At 40.4% G+C, this 24,747-nt stretch overlaps 2 protein-coding genes across 14 annotated transcripts in view; one reads left to right on the top strand and one right to left on the bottom strand.

Annotated features, from left to right (window-relative positions):
* LOC124776699 (rho guanine nucleotide exchange factor 7) overlaps positions 1–3,118 on the top strand; it is a 134,303-nt gene extending 131,185 nt beyond the window's left edge. For all 7 annotated transcript variants that reach the window (XM_047251810.1, XM_047251809.1, XM_047251804.1 and 4 more), the window contains one exon: positions 2,817–3,118. In XM_047251810.1, the coding sequence (XP_047107766.1) occupies positions 2,817–2,985 (169 nt within the window). In that variant the 3' untranslated portion in view covers positions 2,986–3,118. The remainder of the gene's footprint in view (positions 1–2,816) is intronic.
* A 1,315-nt stretch (positions 3,119–4,433) lies between these two features.
* Positions 4,434–24,747, bottom strand: part of LOC124776595 (homocysteine S-methyltransferase 1-like) — a 134,039-nt gene continuing 113,725 nt past the window's right edge. For 6 of the 7 annotated variants that reach the window (XM_047251658.1, XM_047251657.1, XM_047251656.1 and 3 more), the window contains one exon: positions 4,434–4,724. In XM_047251658.1, coding sequence (XP_047107614.1) covers positions 4,544–4,724 — 181 coding nt within the window. In that variant the 3' untranslated portion in view covers positions 4,434–4,543. The remainder of the gene's footprint in view (positions 4,725–24,747) is intronic. The other variant, XM_047251661.1, reaches the window with a different exon arrangement.

Here is a 24,747-nt window from a genome sequence, read left to right as displayed (position 1 = left end):
ATGTCTCACTACCATAAATTAAACTGGCAATAAAACTGTATGAAAAGGAAAGCTTAGACAAATTATTAGAATCATTTTTTCCAAAAACTCTTGTTAGGACACGTTTGTTATCCGTATTGGTAAGATTATTATTGCAGTATTGTATTTCATTCAATATATTTCATAGTTCAAATGAATAATTATGAGTATTTGCAATATCCTTAAGTACAGAGTCTTTTCAGATGATGAAGAAATTGATGAAATGTATGATGAGATAAAAGAAATTATTCAGGTAGTGAAGGGAGACGAAAATTTAATAGTCATGGGTGACCGGAATTTGTCAGTAGGAAAAGGGAGAGAAGGAAACATAGTGGGTGAATATGGATTGGGGGAGAGAAATGAAAGAGGAAGCCATCTGGTAGAATTTTGCACAGAGCATAACTTAATCATAGCTAACACTTGGTTCAAGAATCATAAAAGAAGGTTATATACATGGAAGAATCCTGGAGATACTAGAAGGTATAAGATAGATTATATAATGGTAAGACAGAGATTTAGGAACCAGGTTTTAAATTGTAAGACATTTCCAGGGGCGGATGTGGACTCTGATCACAATCTATTGGTTATGAACTGTAGATTAAAACTGAAGAAACTGCAAAAAGGTGGGAATTTAAGGAGATGGGACCTGGATGAACTGAAAGAACCAGAGGTTGTACAGAGTTTCAGGGAGAGCATAAGGGAACAATTGACAGGAATGGGGGAAAGAAATACAGTAGAGGAAGAATGGGTAGCTCTGAGGGATGAAGTAGTGAAGGCAGCAGAGGATCAAGTAGGTAAAAAGACGAGGGCTAGTAGAAATCCTTGGGTAACAGAAGAAATATTGAATTTAATTGATGAAAGGAGAAAATATAAAAATGCAGTAAACGAAGCAGGCAAAAAGGAATACAAACGTCTCAAAAATGAGATCGAAAGGAAGCGCAAAATGGGTAAGCAGGGATGGCTAGAGGACATATGTAAGGATGTACAGGCATATCTAACTAGGGATAAGATAGATACTGCCTACAGGAAAATTAAAGAGACCTTTGGAGAAAAGAGGACCACCTGTAAGAATATCAAGAACTCAGATGTAAACCCAGTTCTAAGTAAAGAAGGGAAAGCAGTAAGGTGGAAGGAGTATATAGAGGGTCTATACAAGGGTGATGTACTTGAGGACAATATTATGGAAATGGGAGATATCATACTGCGTGAAGAGTTTGACAGAGCACTGAAAGACCTGAGTCGAAACAAGGCTCCGGGAATAGACAACATTCCATTGGAACTACTGACGGCCTTGGGAGAGCCAGTCCTGACAAAACTCTACCATTTGGTGAGCAAGATGTATGAGACAGGCGAAATACCCTCAGACTTCAAGAAGAATATAATAATTCCAATCCCAAAGAAATCAGGTGTTGACAGATGTGAAAATTACCGAACTATCAGTTTAATAAGTCACAGCTGCAAAATACTAACGCGAATTCTTTACAGACGAATGGAAAAACTGGTAGAAGCCAACCTTGGCGAAGATAGAGAAAGCTTTTGACAATGTTGACTGGAATACTCTCTTTCAAATTGTAAAGGTGGCAGGGGTAAAATACAGGGAGCGAAAGGCTATTTACAATTTGTACAGAAACCAGATGGCAGTTATAAGAGTCGAGGGGCATGAAAGGGAAGCAGCGGTTGGAAAGGGAGTGAGACAGGATTGTAGCCTGTCCCCGATGTTATTCAATCTGTATATTGAACAAGCAGTGAAGGAAACAAAAGAAAAATCGGAGTAGGTATTAAAGTCCATGGAGAAGAAATAAAAATGTTGAGGTTCACCGATGACATTGTAATTCTGTCAGAGACAGCAAAGGTCTTGGAAGAGCAGTTGAACAGAATGGACAGTGTCTTGAAAGGAGGATATAAGATGAACATCAACAAAAGCAAAAAGAGGATAATGGAATATAGTCGAATTAAGTCGGGTGATGCTGAGGGAATTAGATTAGGAAATGAGACACTTATAGTAGTAAAGGTGTTTTGCTATTTGGGGAGCAAAATAACTGATGATGGTCAAAGTAGAGAGGATATAAAATGTAGACTGGCAATGGCAAGAAAAGCTTTTCTGAAGAAGAGAAATTTGTTAACATCGAGTCTAGATTTAAGTGTCAGTAAGTCGTTTCTGAAAGTATTTGTATGGAGTGTAGCCATGTATGTAGTGAAACATGGACGATAAATAGTTTGGACAAGAAGAGAATAGAAGCTTTCGAAATGTGGTGCTACAGAAGAATGCTGAAGATTAGGTGAGTAGATCACATAACTAATGAGGAGGTATTGAATAGAATTGGGGAGAAGAGGAGTTGGTGGCACAACTTGACTAGAAGAAGGGACCGGTCGATAGGACATGTTCTGAGGCATCAAGGGATCACAAATTTAGCATTGGAGGGCACCGTGGAGGGTAAAAATCATAGAGGGAGACCGAGAGATGAATACACTAAGCAGATTCAGAAGGATGTAGGTTGCAGTAAGTACTGGGAGATGAAGAGGCTTGCACAGGATAGAGTAGCATCAAACCAGTCTCAGGGCTGAAGCCAACAACAACACAGAGTCTTTTACGATCAAAAGCAACTATTAAGTGCTTAGTTAAACAAAATGACTTATACAGACAGCTTCAGTAGAGATGTATCACGTTATTGAATTGTGGCTTTCATGTGTATTTGTACTTACAAATGCCTTGATTTTGTAATTTGTAGCTTTAAATGCTCTGCAGTTCATTGTTACAATTAAAAAAAAATCTATCATTACACTACTTATATTTGCAGGAGCTTGGTTGACACTGTTTACGCCCTTAAAGATCAGGTGAAAGATCTTCAGGCTGATATTGCTAGAATTTCGGCAAGACTTGAAGAGGAATCCAAAGCTAGAGCTACCTTTCAAAAATTAGTATGTTCCAACTTGCTGTCTGCTGGTTTGAAGTGGGAAGAAAGCTGACTTTTTCTTACTTAATGGACTTCTTGCAGAGATATGCAGTTTGTGTTTATGTGTGCAAATTTTTATGAATGAATACCCAGTGATTTGTATTTTGTATTATCATTTTCAATAAACAAGACTATAAAAAGAGAGACTAAGAGTTTGTTTGTAAGCATTGTCATTCTGAAATTCTGTATGTGCAATGTCAGCATTTGTAGCTTATTTGTTACAGACAACATCGTAACTACTCGCAATTTCATTTTTGTCAACAATTAAAAGAACTTCCAATTCGTATATTGGAGAAGCTCATGTGACACTACATATAAGGCTTAGTAAAATGTCCCTCCCATTGGTACAGTAAGTTTAAATTATGTCATACAAAATACCATTTAGGCTTCAACCAAGTTATTGTGCCCAACTGTGGTGCAAAATTATTTACCTTTATGCCTTAACTACAAATGTAGCTGCTCAATAATTTCTTCTGAAACGTAATTAATTCAGTTTGGGTAAAAAACCCTTATCCAATGTAAAAAGAAACAATACATTTCAAAAACTTTTTTTGTAATTCCTCTTGCAGGGTTGGTTGTAGATTATCCAGAACATTTCAGTAATAGTGGCCATTCATTGTGGACCTTTGCTGAATAAAACTGACATAAATGTAGTGAGGTTATTCCCCTGTTTCAAAGATAAAAACTTTAATCACTTTTGTACTGGACTTCCTTCAAGTAACAGACCGATTCTACTGAAAGCTGCTTGTGGTGTAGCAGCTGCATATAAATTGCAATAGTTTAAAATAAAAATGCCTTTTCTATACTTTTTGAACTGATGCAACTGATTCCACTACATTGGTTGTCATTTGATTTCTGTGTTGTGAGGGTGCTCTATGTTTCATCAGTTTCAGAACTCGAATTACTCATGTATAAAAGAGACAACATTACATATGATGTAAACATATGGTGCAGTGGTAAGATACTGGACATGCAGTTGGTGGTTCAAATCCTCATCCAGATTTAGGTTTTCATGTAGACGCCCTGTTACGGGGAAATCGAATGGTCTATTTACTCTTCCTTTATTTCCTTCTTGTTCATCAGTCTTCTTACTTGTTTGATTTGTGTCACCAAGATTTCTTCTCCAGTACCTGTATCCTCATCTCAGAAAAGTAACTTAGTTTTTGTTTTCATTAAAATAATGAAATTATAAGATGTAAGCAATATGCAAAATTATGGGAAGGTAATACACACTTGTAGCTCATAGATGTGACACACACAGTGACATCCATTAAATGCCTATTCATATAAGCTAATTTCTTCCCTGCCTGCAGAATGTCGGTAGAAGAATTTAGTTTAGTTTAGTTTCTATTAGCAGATTTGTATTTTACAAATACAAAACAATCTCACTTTAAAGGAACATAGTTCCCATCAAGCAAAGAAAGAAAGAAATTAAGTAACTGCAAAATTCATAAAAGCTATAGCAAACTTAATGGTTCTTTAACTGTAATATTGGTATTAACAACAAGAGTAATAATATATAGCATTAAATCGATGAGTTTTATCATACTGTCTCTGGAACAGGTGAATTTTTATAATTCTTTTTTATTTTTACCACTAACATGATCACGTGTCCATGACTCGACAGTATCACGGATTTTACTAATATCTGCAGGATATGTTCTGCAGCAGCCTCCTATATACTGAACACCCAAATCAAGCCATTCGTGGACATAGGATTCAATGGGTTTGCAGCTGTCTCCAGAATGCCACCTGTAGTACAAGAGCATAACTTAACACACTACAAAATCTTAAGCACAAGTGAAAAAGTAATGTTACATAAACTAAACTATATACTAAAACAAAAAGGAGTCAAGGGGAAGGGGAGATGTTAAAATGTTAGGTAGCAGACAAATGACAACAGAATTTAAGCCTTTGTACACCTTTGTACTTAGCTGAGATGTCCTTGTCATAACCTAAGAACACAAAGAAGTTAAAAGTGACTACATGCCAAGCCCAATCGATGGAAGGAAAAAGAGCTAAAAATAAAGACTTCCCCTTGGAGAAAGGTCCACAAAATACACAGTAGAGACATCAGAAGTCCCTAACCAAAGATTAAATGTCATTCGCCATATTGCAATGATGGATCAAAAGTAAAATGTGATTGACAGCCCACGTGTCATTCGCTAAAAATGGCTGATAAGTCATATGACAAACATACACTCAAACATCAGCGGTTAAAAAAAAGAGCAGTGGGTCAGAAAATGATGAACTGTGGAAGATTGGTGATAATGAGCACAAAGTGGTGGGGAATTGCCACATAACAAACAGCCATGGTTAAAAAGACAGTGTCCAATACACAACATAGCTAAAATTATCTTCTCATGACTAGAGGGCCGAGAAAAGGTTGGCCAAGCCATTGGGAGAGGTTCAATTTCTCTGAGCTTGTTCCCGTGAAGGCAAGACCAGTGGTGATGCCAAAGTGACACCATCCCGCAGACAGCCAGCAACTTGGAGATCACCCGAAGGAATTGAAGAGCTAGCAGGCTGAGGTAGGAGGACTGCAGCCTTGGCAGCAGTGCCATTTCTTACCAGACCAATGTGACCAGGAACCCACATGAACAGCACAGTGGCTCCTGCTACAGTCAACAAGTGTAACCTTTCTTGGACCTGTTCTACTAAGGAATGGACTGTGTACCAGCACACACAGGCTCTGAAGGGCACTGAGAGAATTGGAGAAAAATCACAATTAAAAAGCCTTTGTCATTGGGTGTACGGGGTGGCCTGATATAGGACAAAGAGCTCTGCTGTAAAAATCGAGCAGTGTTCTGGAAGCTGACACCAAAAACAACCAGTGCCAATGCCGAAGGCACACCCTACAATGTGGTCAATCATAGCGGTAGGAACCTCGTGTACACTGATGGCTCTAAGTTGCGTGCGAAGGTCAAGAAACTTACATTAATAGATTGAATCCAGAGTAGTGTCCTTCGGAAGTGAATGAAATTCAAGATGAACGTGGACTGTCACACAAAGCGAAGGTTAGGAATGTGGCAGGGTGCATGAAGTTAAGCAACCAGAGTGGCAGCCAAAAGCAAGCTTTGAGAGAGCAGAAATGATGGGCACGCCCATACCGGCGGTCAAGGGAATTATCGGAAAATGTGGTATAGAATGGGTGGCTGGGAACGGAAGACAAATGGCATCTTTATCCACTGAGGAGGTCATCATGCCAGTACGAAAGTGGTAGTTTGGCAGCTTCTGCATAGAGATGTGACTGCTCCAGTGTTAAGACAGATGAGGTTGAGTTGATTGAGAAAGCCAGCGACAAGCGAACTTCTCAGACAGGTTCCCAAAGAGCCCCAAAGCGGATCATGGGCATTAAAGTCATTGAGCAGTCAAAAGGGGTGAAGGAGTGACCAATAAGCTGGAGTAGGTCTGCCCTGGTGACAGCAAATTACAGAAGGATGTAATGTTACAAATGGTGAAAGGAGGAAGGAAAATGTTGACTGCAACAGCTTGCAGCTGGATGTTCAAGGAGATGGTTTGGCTACGAATGCCAAACCAAATAAGCAGCATGACTCCCCAATGAGATGGAATGCGTTTTGTTGGGGGGGGAGTAAAAGCATACCAGAAGGAACGCGAGAGGTCAAAGTTGTCGCAAGGGCATAATTTCATTGGAGGCAGAAAACAAGTGGATGTTATGATCCCAAGAGCCACCTTAATTCCTCCTGGTTGGATCTAATGCCATGGATGTTCACTGGAGAAGAGTCATAACACGGAATAGTGAGGAGGGCACAAACAAAGGGAAGTCAACACAGACTCTTGTACAGGGTGCAGAGGCTGGAAAATCCTGTTCCATGAAATCTATGGAGGTATCAGCATTCTGCCTGGGTCAGCCTGCAGACTCCAGGGCAGAAAAACAGCAGGCAGTGGGTGCTGGCAAAATGGAAGATGGCCAGTTGACTGTCATGCTGTGACACCATTAAAGAGGATCTCCAGATCAGGAAAGTAGAAGAACATTTGCCTTTGTTTGATTTTTTTTTTAGAACGTTTATGGTTGGCAGACAAAGACGCAAATGTTTGTTGGCTGGAGAGACATAAAAGGTCTTTGCAGGAGAGTTCTTTTTGTCCTGCCAGTTGTGTAGCAGCTGATTTTGCCACTGGAGGTGAAGATTTGGTGGCTTGTTGCACAGCTATAGGAGAAGGAGCTGGGAATGTCATCATGATACTGTGTGATGTCGCAATTATAGTCCTGAATTGGAGGTTGCTAGTCAGCATAGCCATGTCCTTCGTGGATTAAGGTGTAGCAAGAATGATACTATAAGTGCTAGATAGTAAAATGCAGGGCTTTTGACTATCCAACAACTTGAGAGTAGCAGGGTAGGAAACTTTTTCCTTCACCTGGATCTGCTGAATGACCCGTTCATTGAGACGCATGGGACACTTGTGGTACGACGTGACATGGTCACCCTTATAATTGATACAGTGGGGAGGAGGAGGCTGGCAATTGCCCTTGTGAGCATTTCTACCACAAGTAACACATTTGGCCGTGTTTTGACAGGACATGCGAATGTGGTTATAATGCTGACACTATTAGCAATGCATCGGTTTTGGAATGCACAATCAGACCGTGATGACATCATAGCTTGCCTTAATCTTTGATGGAAGCACTACTCGACCAGGTGTTAAGAAAAGAGTGTGTGTAGGCAGTAAGTATGCATCAACCTCCTTCATTACCCAATGGACCACAGTGAAACCCTGATCAGATAGATAACATTGGATTCCCCCCTCAGTCTCATTATCAAGCAACTGAGTGTAAATAACACCACACAAAGAATTCAGTGTATGATGGGTCTTCAAATGAACATGATATCTGTGAGCAGTTGTGCTTGAAAAGCACAATTGGTTTCCTGAATCAAAGTCTCATTATGTAAGTGAGAGCAGGACTTCACAGAGCCTGCAATTGCAACAAAAGCTTTCTCAATTATAAACGGATTAAATGACCTCCTTCAGTATGTGACACCATGAGGAACTGAGATGCAGCTGGGAGAGTCATTGAATCTTTAGCCTCATTCCACATACAGTTATTTGACATTGACCGAGATGAAGATAACTAGCTCATTGCAAAAAAATCGCCCATGATTTCTAGCATCTCTGATGGTGCACTCCTTCCAGCTGTCTTAGGTGATTCTTCACACAACAGGTCTCATCTCCAGAAACTCCAGACAGAGGGACCAATTGGCAACTGGGAAGGTAACAGCTTAGGCAGTCACCCTTCCCTATGCCTGACCAGTACCAGTGGCACGTGCAAACCCTACCTGTCTACCCAGGCCTAGGAATTACATGTTAGTCAGTCACCTGAACGCATCAAACGCATGGTCTGGCCTTCAGGAGCACGTAGTGTGAAGAATAAACAGAGAGAGACCTCAAATCTCAAAGTGGAGCAAGGTGAAGAGACAGAGAATGAAGGAAGAAGGAAAAAACAGACAAAGGATGGCTCTGATGCCGGCTTATTGCAACTTCTGAATACATTTGGGAAGATACTGAGGACATGTTCCCCGAGTGATGTTTTTTTGTTAATGAAGGAACAACCAAACTATGTCAGAACTCGGTAATTCTCACAACTTAAGGCTATATGGAATGTAGTGAACTGAGAGACAGGTCATCCAGTAACAGAAGAGGATAACATCACTACTGAATTGTGTGGACGGGCTAAGAAAGATCAGTCCGAAGTTACGTGATCATTTCCTAAACATAACAGAAAATATAGGCACAAACAGTTCAATGAAAAAATCACAGCAGCATGTTGAAAACACAGCATATAAAAATGAATCATATCAATGTATCACCAACTTCTTCTTCTGAAAGTAAGAAAATTATATACTCCCTCATAAATAAAAGCTCATCTGGTTTTGATGGTGTTTCCAATAGAGTATGAAACATGTTGTTGTTGTGGTCTTCAGTCCTGAGACTGGTTTGATGCAGCTCTCCATGCTACTCTATCCTGTACAAGCTTCTTCATCTCCCAGTACCTACTGCAGACTACATCCTTCTGAATCTGCTTAGTGTATTCATCTCTTGGTCTCCCTCTATGATTTTTACCCTCCACGCTGCCCTCCAATACTAAATTGGTGATCCTCGATGTCTCAGAACATGTCCTATCAACCGATCCCTTCTTCTAGTCAAGTTGTGCCACAAGCTCCTCTTCTCCCCAATTCTATTCAATACCTCCTCATTAGTTATGTGATCAAACCATCTAATCTTCAGCATTCTTCTGTAGCACCACATTTCGAAAGCTTCTATTCTCTTCTTGTCTAAGCTATTTATCGTCCACGTTTCACTTCCATACATTGCTACACTCCATACAAATACTTTCAGAAATGACTTCCTGACATTTAAATCTATACTCAATGTTAACAAATTTTTCTTCTTCAGAAACGCTTTCCTTGCCATTGCCAGTCTACATTTTATATCCTCTCTACTTCGACCATCATCAGTTATTTTACTCCCTAAATAGCAAAACTCCTTTACTACTTTAAGTGTTTCATTTCCTAATCTAATTCCCTCAGCATCACCCAATTTAATTCAACTACATTCCATTATCCTCGTTTTGCTTTTGTTGATGTTCATCTTATACCCTCCTTTCGAGACACTGTCCATTCCGTTCAACTGCTCTTCCAAGTCCTTTGCTGTCTCTGACAGAATTACAATGTCATCAGCAAACCTCAAAGTTTTTATTCCTTCTCCATGGATTTTAATACCTACTCCGAACTTTTCTTTTGCTTCCTTTATTGCTTGCTCAATATACAGATTGAATAACATCAGGGATAGGCTACAATCCTGTCTCACTCCCTTCCCAACCACTGCTCCCCCTTCGTGCCCCTCGACTCTTATAACTGCCATTTGGTTTCTGTACAAATTGTAAGTAGCCTTTTGCTCCCTTTATTTTGCCCCTGCCACCTTTAGAATTTGAAAGAGAGTATTCCAATCAACATTGTCAAAAGCTTTCTCTAAGTCTACAAATGCTAGAAACGTAGGTTTGCCTTTCCTTAATCTTTCTTCTAAGATAAGTTGTAAGGTCAGTATTGCCTCACGTGTACCAGTGTTTCTACGGAATCCAAACTGATCCTCCCCGAGGTTGGCTTCTACTAGTTTTTCCATTCGTCTGTACAGTATTCGTGTTAGTATTTTGCAGCTGTGACTTATTAAACTGATAGTTCGGTAATTTTCACATCTGTCAACACCTGCTTTCTTTGGGATTGGAATTATTATATTCTTCTTGAAGTCTGAGGGTATTTCACCTGTTTCATACATCTTGCTCACCAGATGGTAGAGTTTTGTCAGGACTGGCTCTCCCAAGGCTGTCAGTAGTTCCAATGGAATGTTGTCTACTCCGGGGCCCTTGTTTCGACTCAGGTCTTTCAGTGCTCTGTCAAACTCTTCACGCAGTATCATATCTCCCATTTCATCTTCATCTACACCCTCTTCCATTTCCATAATATTGTCCTCCAGTACATTGCCTTTGTATAGACCCTCTATATACTCCTTCCACCTTTCTGCTTTCCCTTCTTTGCTTAGAGCTGGGTTTCCATCTGAGCTCTTGATATTCATACAAGTCATTCTCTTATCTCCAAAGGTCTCTTTAATTTTCCTGTAGGCAGTATCTATCTTACCCCTAGTGAGATAGGCCTCTACATCCTTACATTTGTCCTCTATCCATCCCTGCTTAGCCATTTTGCACTTCCTGTCGAACTCATTTTTGAGACGTTTGTATTCCTTTTTGCCTGCTTCATTTACTGCATTTTTATATTTTCTCCTTTCATCAATTAAATTCAATATTTCTTCTGTTACCCAAGGATTTCTACTAGCCCTCATCTTTTTACCTACTTGATTCTCTGCTGCCTTCGCTACTTCATCCCTCAAAGCTACCCATTCTTCTTCTACTGTAGTTCTTTCCCCCATTCCTGTCAATTGTTCCCTTATGCTCTCCCTGAAACTCTGTACAACCTCTGGTTCTTTCAGTTTATCCAGGTCCCATCTCCTAAAATTCCCACTTTTTTGCAGTTTCTTCAGTTTTAATCTACAGGTCATAACCAATAGATTGTGGTCAGAGTCCACATCTGCCCCTGGAAATGTCTTACAATTTAAAACCTGGTTCCTAAATCTCTGTCTTACCATTATATAATCTATCTGATACCTTTTAGTATCTCCAGGGTTCTTCCATGTATACAACCTTCTTTCATGATTCTTAAACCAAGTATTAGCTATGATTAAGTTATGCTCTGTGCAAAATTCTACCAGGCAGCTTCCTCTTTCATTTCTTAGCCCCAATCCATGTTCACCTACTATGTTTCCTTCTCTCCCTTTTCCTACTGACGAATTCGTCACCCATGACTATTAAATTTTTGTCTCCCTTCACTACCTGAATAATTTCTTTTATCTCATCATACATTTCATCAATTTCTTCGGCATCTGCAGAGCTAGTTGGCATATAAACTTGTACTACTGTAGTAGGCGTGGGCTTCGTGTCTATCTTGGTCACAATAATGCGTTCACTATGCTGTTTGCGAAATATGTAATGCATCACTAACTCAAGCTGTTTTTTCCAGAGAGATTAATATATGTCCTTGTAAGCCACTAAATACAAAAGGTGATAGGATAGATATCAATAACTTCCAACCTGTTTCACAACTGACATCATTTTACAAAATTTTTGAGAAGCTTATGTATTCTAGAGAAGTATCTCACCTGAGTAATAATAACATCCTCAGTAAATCACAGTTTGGATTTCAGTAGAGTTGCTGTACTGAGAATGGTATTTTCATGTTCATTAATCAACAAAATAGCAGTAGTTGGGATTTTCTGTAGCCAATCGAAAACAGTTGATTGTGTGAATCACAATATTCTCCTAGATAAACTATGGTTTTATGGAATTGATGGGGTAGCCAACAATGGATTATGTCATATCTAACCAAAAGAATGCAGAAGGTTGTACTTGGTAATTCAACCAATATAATCAGGCGAGAGTCTTCCAATGGGAGAATTCATGTATGGGGTTCCCCAAGACTCAGTCTTAGGTCCACTATTGTTGTTCATACACTCCTGGAAATGGAAAAAAGAACACATTGATACTGGTGTGTCAGACCCACCATACTTGCTCCGGACACTGCGAGAGGGCTGTACAAGCAATGATCACACGCACGGCACAGCGGACACACCAGGAACCGCGGTGTTGGCCGTCGAATGGCGCTAGCTGCGCAGCATTTGTGCACCGCCGCCGTCAGTGTCAGCCAGTTTGCCGTGGCATACGGAGCTCCATCGCAGTCTTTAACACTGGTAGCATGCCGCGACAGCGTGGACGTGAACCGTATGTGCAGTTGACGGACTTTGAGCGAGGGCGTATAGTGGGCATGCGGGAGGCCGGGTGGACGTACCGCCGAATTGCTGAACACGTGGGGCGTGAGGTCTCCACAGTACATCGATGTTGTCGCCAGTGGTCGGCGGAAGGTGCACGTGCCTGTCGACCTGGGACCGGACCGCAGCGACGCACGGATGCACGCCAAGACCGTAGGATCCTACGCAGTGCCGTAGGGGACCGCACCGCCACTTCCCAGCAAATTAGGGACACTGTTGCTCCTGGGGTATCGGCGAGGACCATTCGCAACCGTCTCCATGAAGCTGGGCTACGGTCCCGCACACCGTTAGGCCGTCTTCTGCTCACGCCCCAACATCGTGCAGCCCGCCTCCAGTGGTGTCGCGACAGGCGTGAATGGAGGGACGAATGGAGACGTGTCGTCTTCAGCGATGAGAGTCGCTTCTGCCTTGGTGCCAATGATGGTCGTATGCGTGTTTGGCGCCGTGCAGGTGAGTGCCACAATCAGGACTGCATACGACCAAGGCACACAGGGCCAACACCCGGCATCATGGTGTGGGGAGCGATCTCCTACACTGGCCATACACCACTGGTGATAGTCGAGGGGACACTGAATAGTGCACGGTACATCCAAACCGTCATCGAACCCATCGTTCTACCATTCCTAGACCGGCAAAGGAACTTGCTGTTCCAACAGGACAGTGCACGTCCGCATGTATCCCGTGCCACCCAACGTGCTCTAGAAGGTGTAAGTCAACTACCCTGGCCAGCAAGATCTCCGGATCTGTCCCCCATTGAGCATGTTTGGGACTGGATGAAGCGTCGTCTCACGCGGTCTGCACGTCCAGCACGAACGCTGGTCCAACTGAGGTGCCAGGTGGAAATGGCATGGCAAGCCGTTCCACAGGACTACATCCAGCATCTCTACGATCGTCTCCATGGGAGAATAGCAGCCTGCATTGCTGCGAAAGGTGGATATACACTGTACTAGTGCCGACATTGTGCATGCTCTGTTGCCTGTGTCTATGTGCCTGTGGTTCTGTCAGTGTGATCATGTGATGTATCTGACCCCAGGAATGTGTCAATAAAGTTTCCCCTTCCTGGGACAATGAATTCACGGTGTTCTTATTTCAATTTCCAGGAGTGTATTTGTAAATAATTTAATATCTTGTGCACAAAAAGCACAACCAGTTCTTCTTCTGAATAACACTAGGGTTGTAATCAATCCAAGCATACATGCACCAACAGAAGAATGGTAAACAATGGTATTAAAAGTATTTTTGCCCGATTTTGTACGAATGACCTCATTCTCAATTTTAAGAAGATATGACATGAATAACAACTGTAACACATGGTGAGGAAATAAAAAAATGAGGTGAAAACTCCAAAATTCTTAGGTGTCAATACTGATGATTCTTTCAACAGCAAAGAGTACATTTTCAAATTCGTAAATCAACTTTGTTCAGCCACATCTGCACTTAGAATCATTGCAAATATTGGGGAGAGACAAATCAGTTAAGTTGACATTTTGTATATTTTCATTCAATATAACACCATATAGAAAATGTTTTGGTGTAACTCATTTTTTGAAAAGGAAGTTTTCATTGCTCAAAAACATGCCGTAAGACTAATATGTGGTGCTCGTCCACGATCACCTTGTACGAGGGCAGTTCAATAAGTAATGCAACACATTTTTTTCTGAAACAGGGGTTGTTTTATTCAGCATTGAAATACACCAGGTTATTCCCCAATCTTTTAGCTACACAACACTATTTTTCAACGTAATCTCCATTGAATGCTACGGCCTTACGCCACCTTGAAATGAGGGCCTGTATGCCTGCACGGTACCATTCCACTGGTCGATGTCGGAGCCAACGTCGTACTGCATTAATAACTACTTCCTCATCCACGTAGTGCCTCCCACCGATTGCGTCCTTCATTGGGTCAAACATATGGAAATCCGACGGTGTGAGATCGGGGCTGTAGGGTCCATGAGGAAGAACAATCCATTGAAGTTTTGTGAGATCCTCTCGGGTGCGAAGACTTGTGTGAGGTCTTGCGTTGTCATGAAGAAGGAGAAGTTCGTTCAGATTTTTGTGCCTACGAACAAGCTGAAGTCATTTCTTCAATTTCTGAAGAGTAGCACAATACACTTCAGAGTTGATCGTTTGACCATGGGGAAGGACATCGAACAGAATAACCCCTTCAGCGTCCCAGAAGACTGTAACCATGATTTTACCGGCTGAGGGTATGGCTTTAAACTTTTTCTTGGTAGGGGAGTGGGTGTGGCGCCACTCCATTGATTGCCGTTTTGTTTCAGGTTCGAAGTGATGAACCCATGTTTCATCGCCTGTAACAATCTTTGACAAGAAATTGTCACCCTCAGCCACATGACGAGCAAGCAATTCCGCACAGATGGTTCTCCTTTGCTCTTTATGGTGTTCGGTTAGACAATGAGGGACCCAGCGGGAACAAACCTTTGAATATCCCAACTGGTGAACAATTGTGACAGCACTACCAACAGAGATGTCAAGTTGAGCACTGAGTTGTTTGATGGTGATCCGTCGATCATCTCGAACAAGTGTGTTCGCACGCTCCGCCATTGCAGGAGTCACAGCTGTGCACGGCCGGCCCGCACGCGGGAGATCAGACAGTCTTGCTTGACCTTGCGGCGATGATGACACACGCTTTGCCCAACGACTCACCGTGCTTTTGTCCACTGCCAGATCACCGTAGACATTCTGCAAGCGCCTATGAATATCTGAGATGCCCTGGTTTTCCGCCAAAAGAAACTCAATCACTGCCCGTTGTTTGCAACGCACATCCGTTACAGACGCCATTTTAACAGCTCCGTACAGCGCTGCCACCTGTCGGAAGTCAACGAAACTATACGAGACGAAGCGGGAATGTTTGAAAATATTCCACAAGAAATTTCCGGTTTTTTCAACCAAAATTGGCCGAGAAAAAAAATGTGTTGCATTACTTATTGAACTGCCCTTGTAGAAGTCTTTTTAAGTAGTTACGTGTTCTGACTACTGCTTCACAGTACATTTAGCCCCTCATGAAGTTTGTTGTAAATAATTCATTGAAGCTCAAAACAAACCTTGATGTACAAACCAGAAGAAAAAAAAAAGACATCACTCCACATTAAGAACATCTTAAGCACAAAATGGGGTGCACAATGCTGCAACTACAATTTTTAATCACTTGCCCAGTGATGTCTGGCACACAGAATACTAAAATTTGAAAATAAACCGAAAAAATTTCTCCTTGACAACACCTTTTATTCTGCAAAATAATATCTATTATTGTAATTACTAACTGCAGTTTTAGCAAATTATTTTCCAATTAAATATTTTGAACCAGTTCTACAATAGCAGATTGTTAATTTGCAGGATATAAATATAGTTTTAAGACTAACACTAACATAGTTCAGCCAGGTCGTACAGAAACACCCATGGACTACAGGTGGCATCTTTGACTAGTAATCAAAATATCCTTGATCCTGGTGTAATAACTCGCGACTGATTAAATTTTGAATAAAAATCATCACCAATGGTGGTCAAAGACTTCTGGCATAAGAAGTCACCCTGTTCTGCCAATAGCCTTGTCAAAGAGGGCAGAGGAGTGGACAGAGGTTCACGGCATTTCCTTGCTGTTGGGGTGGGAAACTGCCCCTAAAAGGTGCATATTATGGATATTCTGCACATCAGGTCAGTACTGCTTTAAGGAGGAAAAAACGTGACCACCCACAGGATCAAGAGGATAAGGAGTTGTTTAAGTCCAGAGCATTTCTCCCATATGTCGGGAACATTTCATTGAAAGTAAGCAGAATTTTAAAGAAACATCGTGTGAAAGCAATCTTCCAGCCACCTACAAAGACTCGTGCTCTTCTGGACTCAGCCAAGGATGATCTGGGATTACGGAAGGCTGGAATTTATAAAATACCTTGCGAGTGTGGGAAAGCCTACATTGGTCAAACCACACGCACAGTACACGACCGCTGCGTTGAACATGAGTGCCACACTCGCCTTTTACAGCCCAGTAAGTCGGCCATAGCCGAACATTGTATTTCCACAGGACATACTATGGATTATTCGGCCACGAAAAGCCTGGCCCCATCGAGATCCTTCTGGGATTCAGTTGTGAAGGAATCTGTGGAAATACGTTTAGCAGAAAATCTCATTAATCGTGATGGCGGCTTTTTATTGAATAAGGCCTGGGACCCATTGATTTCTTTAATTTCAACCAAAAGAAAACTTTTTATGGTTTCTGACATGTCGAGCGACAAGTAATTTTAATTTTAATATTGAAATTTTGCATTTTATTGTTTTGGACACGTCTGCGTGCATGTTTTACTTTTTCACGCATTCGATTGCGTTCCATAGATGCAGTAATATCGTAGAGGGCCTTGGAATCGACAGGTGGCGCGCATGCTATGGTAACTTGCGCATGCGCGCCTGCGGCACTTTTATGTATAAATAGAGCAACTTGCACTAGCAATCTCCAGTGTCAAACACTCGCCTGAAGATGGCTGTAGGGTTGTCAGCCGAAATATCGTGGAAAGAAGTCGATGAGATCCGGCTGCAATCCCGAAATCTTGTGGAATATCCTTCACATTGGTCTTTATTTTTTTCCACTCAAGGAATGTTATCATCTTGGATCAGCATTCTTAAAAATTGTTTTCTGTAAATCAGTTTTAATGTTTGCAGTATGCCCTGGTGCATCGGCTGTAGAAATGGTGTAACATTCTGAGGCAAAAACTTCGCCATAATTTCTCCATCACATAATTCCCCAGTGCTGGCGCGTTATCAAAAGGACTGCACGGGCAGAAAAATGACTTTCCTTAGAAAACTGTCAAACAGAGGGAACAAACTGGCCGTGAAACCATTCTTTGAACAGCTTACCACCCATCCAGGCTTTTTTCTGGTTGCAATAATATATGAGCAGGAACTCCATGTTGCAGTTTTTAAAAGCTCTGGGCCTAGCAGATTTGCCGATCAGCATTAAAGGCAGCTTGTGATTACCAACAGTGTTGCTGCACGCTAATAAAGTCACATGACCTTTGCACATTTTGAAACCAGGAGCATGGTCTTCTGTCTTCGATGCCAGGATTTTTGTTGGCAATGCCCTAAAATTAAGGTCAGTCTCATCAGCATTATAAATTTGTTGGGGAGAATACTTTCCCTCTCTTATTTTTTCAAACTCACTCAAGTATTCCTTCACTGTATCACAGTCAGAAGAAAGCTTCTCTCCAGTAATTGTTAGCTGATGCATTCCATGACGTTTTTTGAATCTGTCCAAGAAACCTGTACTCGCACTAAAAGACTCATCACCATTCATTAAATTGTTCAGGTAAACAGCCTTCTCCTGAATGAGTGCTCCACTCAAAAGAGTTCCCCTTTCTCATTCCTGCGTAAACCAAAGGAAAAGATCTTCATCCACTTTATCGTACTGAGACTGTTCCAAAGTCTGCCGAATTTTGAGTGTTTTTCCTGAAGACGTTGCACAGGACTGTTCAAGCTTCACTCTGTTCTTCTTCTAATCACAAATGGTTTTTTTACAACACCCAGTTCTGTTGCCAATTTAGATACATTCTCACCATTGTTTATCCATTTCAAAGCATTCAGTTTTTCTTTGAGAGTTAATGTTGTATGTTTCTGTTTACTCAGGACAAAAATACGTACACCACTACACCTGAATGAATACAATAGAACTGTTACGCGTGCCAGTGATCGATAACTAACATAAACAGGCATTTTGCGAACCAACTGGCAGTAAACTGACCTCAGACACTACAATGGTCTCAACAACGCCCAACAACAAGGGCAGGGAGTGAGAATGAGCCATTGTTCTCACACTTGTTACCATGGTGTAATTTTTCTGCTTGGAATACTTGATTCTAGAAACTCATCACCGTAATTCTGGCTAATTTGAACAAATCGGTAATCCAAACAGGGTCCGGTCCCAATTAGTTTGGATTAACAGGACTCTACTGTACTAAGGAATAAAGAGATACACTTGAAGTTCTGTGAGGCTATAGATACTGCATAATGAGTAGCTCAGTAGGCAATTCAGTTGAAGAGGAATGGGCATCTCTAAAAAGGGCAGTCACAGAAGTTGGAAAATGAAACATAAATACAAAGAAGGTAACTATGAAGAAACCATGGGTAACAGAAGAAATATTTCACTTGATTGACAAAAGAAGGAAATACGAACATATCGGGGAAATACAAAAATACAACTCACTTAGGAATGAAATAAACAGGAGGTGCAGAAAAGCTAAGGTGGATAGGCTTCATGAAAAATGTGAAGAAATCGAAAAAGAAATGATTGTCAGGAGGACCGACTCAGCATACAGAAAAGTCAAAACAACCTTTGGTGACATTAAAAGCAAGAGTGGTAACATTAAGAGTTCAATGGGAATCACACTGTTAAATGCAGATAAGAGGGCGGATAGGTGGAAAGAGTACATTGAAGCCCTTTTAAGGGGATGGACTTGTCTGATGATGTGATGGAAGAAGAAACAGGAGTTGACAGGGATGAGATGGGGATCCAATATTAGAATCAAAATTTAGAAGATCTTTGATCTTTGGATAACTTACAATCAAATAAAGCAGAAGTGACAGATAACATTTCATTGGCGAAGTGTCAACAAAATGATTATTCAGGCTGGTGTGCACAATGTGTGGAACTGGCGATATACCATCTGACTTTTGTAAAAATATCACTCATACAATACAAGAGGTGACAAGTGCAGCAATTACTGCACGCTCAGCTTAACATTTCATGCATCCTAGTTGCTGACAAGAATAATATACAGAAGAATGGAAAAGAAAACTGAGAGTCTGTTAGATGAAGATTATTTTGGCTTTAGGAAAGGTAAAGGCACCAGAGAGGCAGTTCTGATGTTGTAGCTGATAATGGATGCAAGACTGAAGGAAAATCAATCTATATTTGTAGGATTTATTGATGTGGAAGAAGTGTTCAACAATGTAAAATGGTGCAAGGTATTCAAAATTATGAGAATAGTAGGGGTAAGCTATAGGAAAAGGAGGCTAATATACAGTATGTACAAGAATCAAGAGGGAAGAATAAGAGAAGAAGACCAAGAATGAAGTGCTTGGATTAAAAAGAGTGTATGACAGATATGTAGTCTTTTGTTAAATCTATACATTGAAGAAGCAATGACATCAATAAAAGAAAGGTTCAAGAGTAGGATTAAAATTTAAGGTGAAGAGCTGTCAACGATGAGGTTTGCTGGTGATAATGTTAACTTCAGTGAAAGTGAAGAACAACTTCCGGTTCTGTGGAATGGAGTGAATGATCTAATGAATAAAGAATAGGAATTGAGAGTAAATTGAAGAAAGACAAAAGCAATGAGATATAGCAGAAATGAGAACCACAAGAAACTTAACATCAGAATCACGGATTACGAAGCAGATGAAGTTAAGGAATTCTGCTATCTGGGCAGAAAAATAACCCATGATGGATGAAGCAAGAAGGACATAGGAAGCAGACTAGCTCTGCAGAAAGGGCATTCCTGGCCAAGAGAAGTCTGCTAGAATGAAACATAGACCTCAGGCCTTAATTTGAGGGAAACATTTATAAGAATGTATGTTCGGAGCACAGCATTGGAGGGTAGTGAAACATGGACTGCGGGACAAATGGAACAGATGAAAATTGAAGCATTTTAGATGATGTGCTACAGAAGAATGTTGAAAATAATGTGTACTGATAAGGTAAGGTAAGGAATGAGGATGTTCTCCATAGAAGTGGTGAGGAAAGGAATATATGGAAAACACTGACAAGAAGAAGGGACAGATATCAGGAAATATCTTCCATGGTATTAGAGAAAGTTGTAGAGTGTAAAAACTGTAGAGCAAGACTGGAATACATCCAGCAAATAACTGAGGACATACATTGCAATTGCTACTCTGAGAGGGGAAAAAAAAAAAAAAATGTAGTAGAACATAGGGATGACAAAACAGATGGAGCCATTGTACCATCACTGTCAAAGCTACAGAATACTGAAATTGTGCAAATGAAGCAGTCCACATTGCCAGCCATTAACAAAAATAAAACCTCTCTTAAATGGCTTCATATTGACCACTGACTGTTTCATTTATTGCTGTACTCAATATTGCAATTTTTATCTTTGGTCATTTCAAGTGATTACAGATGCTGGAAACACAGTAGTAGTCAACATAAATGAAAAGAATAAAAATTGTGTGAGGTTTTATCCTGCCTATCACATAGCAATTGTATATGTGACAAGCCAGATGGTAAACGATCCAGAGATGCTCAGGTATGTCGGCCGAAGTGGCCGAGCGGTTAAAGGCGCTACAGTCCGGAACCGCACGACCGCTACGGTCGCAGGTTCGAATCCTGCCTCAGGCATGGATGTGTGTGATGTCCTTAGATTAGTTAAGTTTAAATAGTTCTAAGTTTTAGGGGACTTATGACCACAGCAGTTGAGTCCCATAGTGCTCAGAGCCATTTGAACCATTTTTTGTTCAGGTATTTTCATTCTCGTAATTAATGTTGACTACCACAGTGCTTTCAGCACCTATAAACACTTTGAAATGATGTAAGGATGAAATTGCAATGTTAAATATTGTAATAAATGATACAGTCAATAACAAACACGAAGTTGTTCAAAAAATTCTACAAGTCTCTGATCCCACAACAAATACAATTGTGAAAAATAAAGTTGTAGGTACACCTGTTTAGGAGTATAGTTATGGTACCTATCAATTTATAATGCACAGGATAAATGCAATCATAGCTGCATTTCAGCTTACAGATTGTAAAATCAAATCTAACCCAAAATGAAATTTAACAATCTTTAAGACAGCAGACAAGCACCTATTAATCAGCTACAGAAAAAAAATAACTATATTGTGATAGATAAAAAAAACAAGCACTTCATGAACATTTTAAAAATTTTGTCTTTATTAGGAATAAAAAGTTAAGAACATATCCAACAGGGGACAAAAAGAGTCTGGAAGGAAGGCATCCGTGCATCAATATGTGAACAATTTCCAAGATAATATTTAGACGTAATCATTTTGGAGGTAGCCTCTATAATGCAGCCTCCTATACATACAGATACAAGCTCTTTCATGTTTGAAAGCTTCGCTGTTGGGATATGAGTTTTCAAGTAGTGTAAATAGCGGGAAACCACCTTACGAATGTCTGTGATAATAAAATCATAATGCAATGTTTATCTTGTGGAGTAAATATTGCACATTTGTGCAGTAAATACTGTATAAAGTATCAGTTTCACTGACTTTTAGCACCTGATTAAGGATCTTGAATATTTCTCATGTACTCAGCCGGGTGGCGTCATCTAAAAGGTGCGATATTTCGGCAAGCCAACATCCTGCTGTCTTCAAATGTTGTTGGAGTCTGACTGATCTTGTTTCTACCCCCCTCCCGCAGCCTGCACGTTGATTCTTACGTGCGGCTCGCAGTCAGTGGTGGGGGAAGCATGGCACCCGTGGTAGATGAAGCACTTGCCTCATGACACATCATGAACTGCAGTCCTTCCACAGTTGTGGCCATGTGTAGATGTCAGACACCATGGTGACAATGCATGTCCTGATGGGAGTGGATTTCTGCATAGACTGCTGATGTGATTTGATCATACTGAAGGTTTGATCCCAGGCCTTGCTTAAAGGTAGGCTGCTGCCCTTGTTTATTAGCATGTCATGCAGTCATATCTCTGCTGCCTCTCTGATAACACAAAACCAGAAGGTATTCGATTGTTGCAACACGTTTGTGCCATTGTTGTTCATGTCGTGTCCATGGGAGATGCAGTGCTCTGCCAAGGTGGACTTCGATGTTTGTACATTGTGTGGCGTTCACGCTCAGGGCATCTCTTCTGTATTGTCCGGATGGTCTGGCCTACACATTTTCCCACACTGGCAAGGCATGTAGAAAACTCCCTGTTTCCTGAGTCCTAAGTCATCACTGACTAATCCTAATAAGGTTTTTGTCTTGTACGGAGGGCAAAATACACACTTGACCTTGCGTTTTCAATGTATTCTTCTGATCTGTGCTGATGTGTTCTCAATGTATGGTACAATTGTCATCACAGCCAGTTTGTTTTTGTCCTTTGTAGGTTGTGTTCTCAGCTTCTTCAGTTTTAGGGCACATTTTATCTGTCAGTGGTTGTAACCATTCATGTGGAACACACCCTGTAAAAGTTGCAGTTCAGCTGCTAAGCTGTTAAGGTCTGCGATTCCGTGTGGTCTATACCCCAGTGACACCTTCTCATTGTGAAGGAGTATGACAGTTGGAGGCATGCAGGCACAAATCTGTAGGTGTCGGTGTACGGTAGACACTGTGTCCTAGTGTGCTATCTGGTCTTTGCTTGATGAGCACATCCGGGAATGGAAGCTGGTTGTTTTCTTCTACCACCATCGTGAACTTGATTTATTTACCTTTATTTACACATCAAGTTTCGTAGGACCAAACTGAGAAGCAAATTGCCAAGGTCATGGAATGTGTCAGCACATGAAATTACAAGATAAAAGTAATAACAGATAAAATAAAATGTTTATGAACCCAAACAAAGTCAAGCCATAAGTTTAAGTAAACACAATCAACAATACAACACAAGAATCAGCTTAATTTTTCAAGGAACTTCTCAACAGAATAGAAGGAGTGACTCATGAGGAAACTCTTCAGTTTCAATTTGAAAGCACGTGGACTATTGCTAAGATTTTTGAATTCTTATGATAGCTTATTGAAAATGGATGCAGCAGTATACTGCAAAAGAGTTAAGGAAGTCCAATCCAAATGCAGGTTGGATTTCTGCCAAGTATTAACTAAGTGAAAGCTGCTAATTCTTGGGAATAAGCTGATATTGTTGACAAGAAATGACAATATAAAAAAAAAATATATCCAGACTAGCGAACAGTGGCCGACAAGAGGTTCGCAAACTTACACCACTTACTGCCCAAACCACCCATTTATGAGCCAAAAATATCCTTTTAGAATGAGAAAAGTTACCACAAAATATAATACCATATGACATAAGTGAATGAAAATAAGAAAAGTAGACTAATTTTCGTGTTGAACCATCATTTACTTCAGATACTGTTCAAATTGGAAAAATGGCAGCATTAAGTCTTTGTACAAGATCCTTAACGTGGGATTTCTGCGACAGTTTACTATCTATCTGAACTTCTAGAAATTTGAACAATTCAGTTTCACTAATCATATGCCCATTCTGTAAAATTAAATTGTCAGGTTTTGTTGAATTGTGTGTTACAAACAGTAAAAACTGAGTCTTACTGTGATTTAGCATTAGTTTATCTTCTAAAAGCCATGAACTTATATCATGAACTGCACAATTTGAAACAGAGCCAATATTGCACACAATATCCTTTACTACCAAGCTATTATCATCAGCAAATGAAATATTTTAGAGTTACCCATAATACCAGAGGGCATATCATTTACATAAATAAGGAACAGGAGTGGTCCCAGCGCTGATCCCTGGGGCAACCCCCATTTGACCATATCCCACTCAGACCACACATCACAGCCATTCTCAACACTGTGAATAATGGCCTTTTGCTGTCTGTTGTTAATGTAAGAGGTGAACCAATTGTGAGCTACTTCCTGTATTCCATAATGGTGCAACTTCTGGAGCAATATTTTGTGTTCGACACAATCAAATTCCTTAATGAAATCAAAAAATATGCCTAGTGTTCGAAACCTTTTGTTTAACCCATCCAGTACCTCACAGAAAACAGAGAATATAGCTTTTTCAGTTGTTAAATGACTTCTAAGGCCGAACTGTACATTTTATAGCAAATTATGTGATGCAAAATGATCAATTATCCTTACATACACAGCCTTTTCAATAACTTGAGCAAAACACTGATGGCATAGAAAGAGGTCTAAAATTGTCTACATTATCCCTTTCTCCCTTTTTATAAAGTGGATTTACTACTGAGTATTTTAATTGTTCAGGAAATTGACCATTCCTAAAGAAAAAATTACAAATATGGCTAGGTACAGGGCTAACATATGCAGCACAGTACTTTAATATTCTGCTAGGCATTCCATCATATCCATGAGTCCCTTAGTCTTCATTGATTTAATTATTGACTTAATCTCCCCCTTGTCTATATTACAGAGGAGTATTTCAGACATTAATGTCAGACAGACATTTGCCAAGACAGTAACATGATTCCCTGTAGAAACTAAATTTTTATTTAATTCACCAGCAATGCTCAGAAAATGATTGTTAAATACTGTACATACATCTGATTTATCAGTAACAGAAATATTTAACTATAAGCTCACTTTACATTGTTGACCTTTTATCCTGTGAATTAGCTATTCTTTTGCATACCACACAATCTTTTCCTTCCTAATAACATTTTAAGCACCTTACAATACTATTTG

The sequence above is a fragment of the Schistocerca piceifrons genome, chromosome 2 (genome assembly GCF_021461385.2).
Source record: "Schistocerca piceifrons isolate TAMUIC-IGC-003096 chromosome 2, iqSchPice1.1, whole genome shotgun sequence".
NCBI lineage: Eukaryota > Metazoa > Arthropoda > Insecta > Orthoptera > Acrididae > Schistocerca > Schistocerca piceifrons.
Note: the sequence above shows the minus strand (reverse complement) of the source record. Positions and strands in the feature narration are given on the sequence as shown.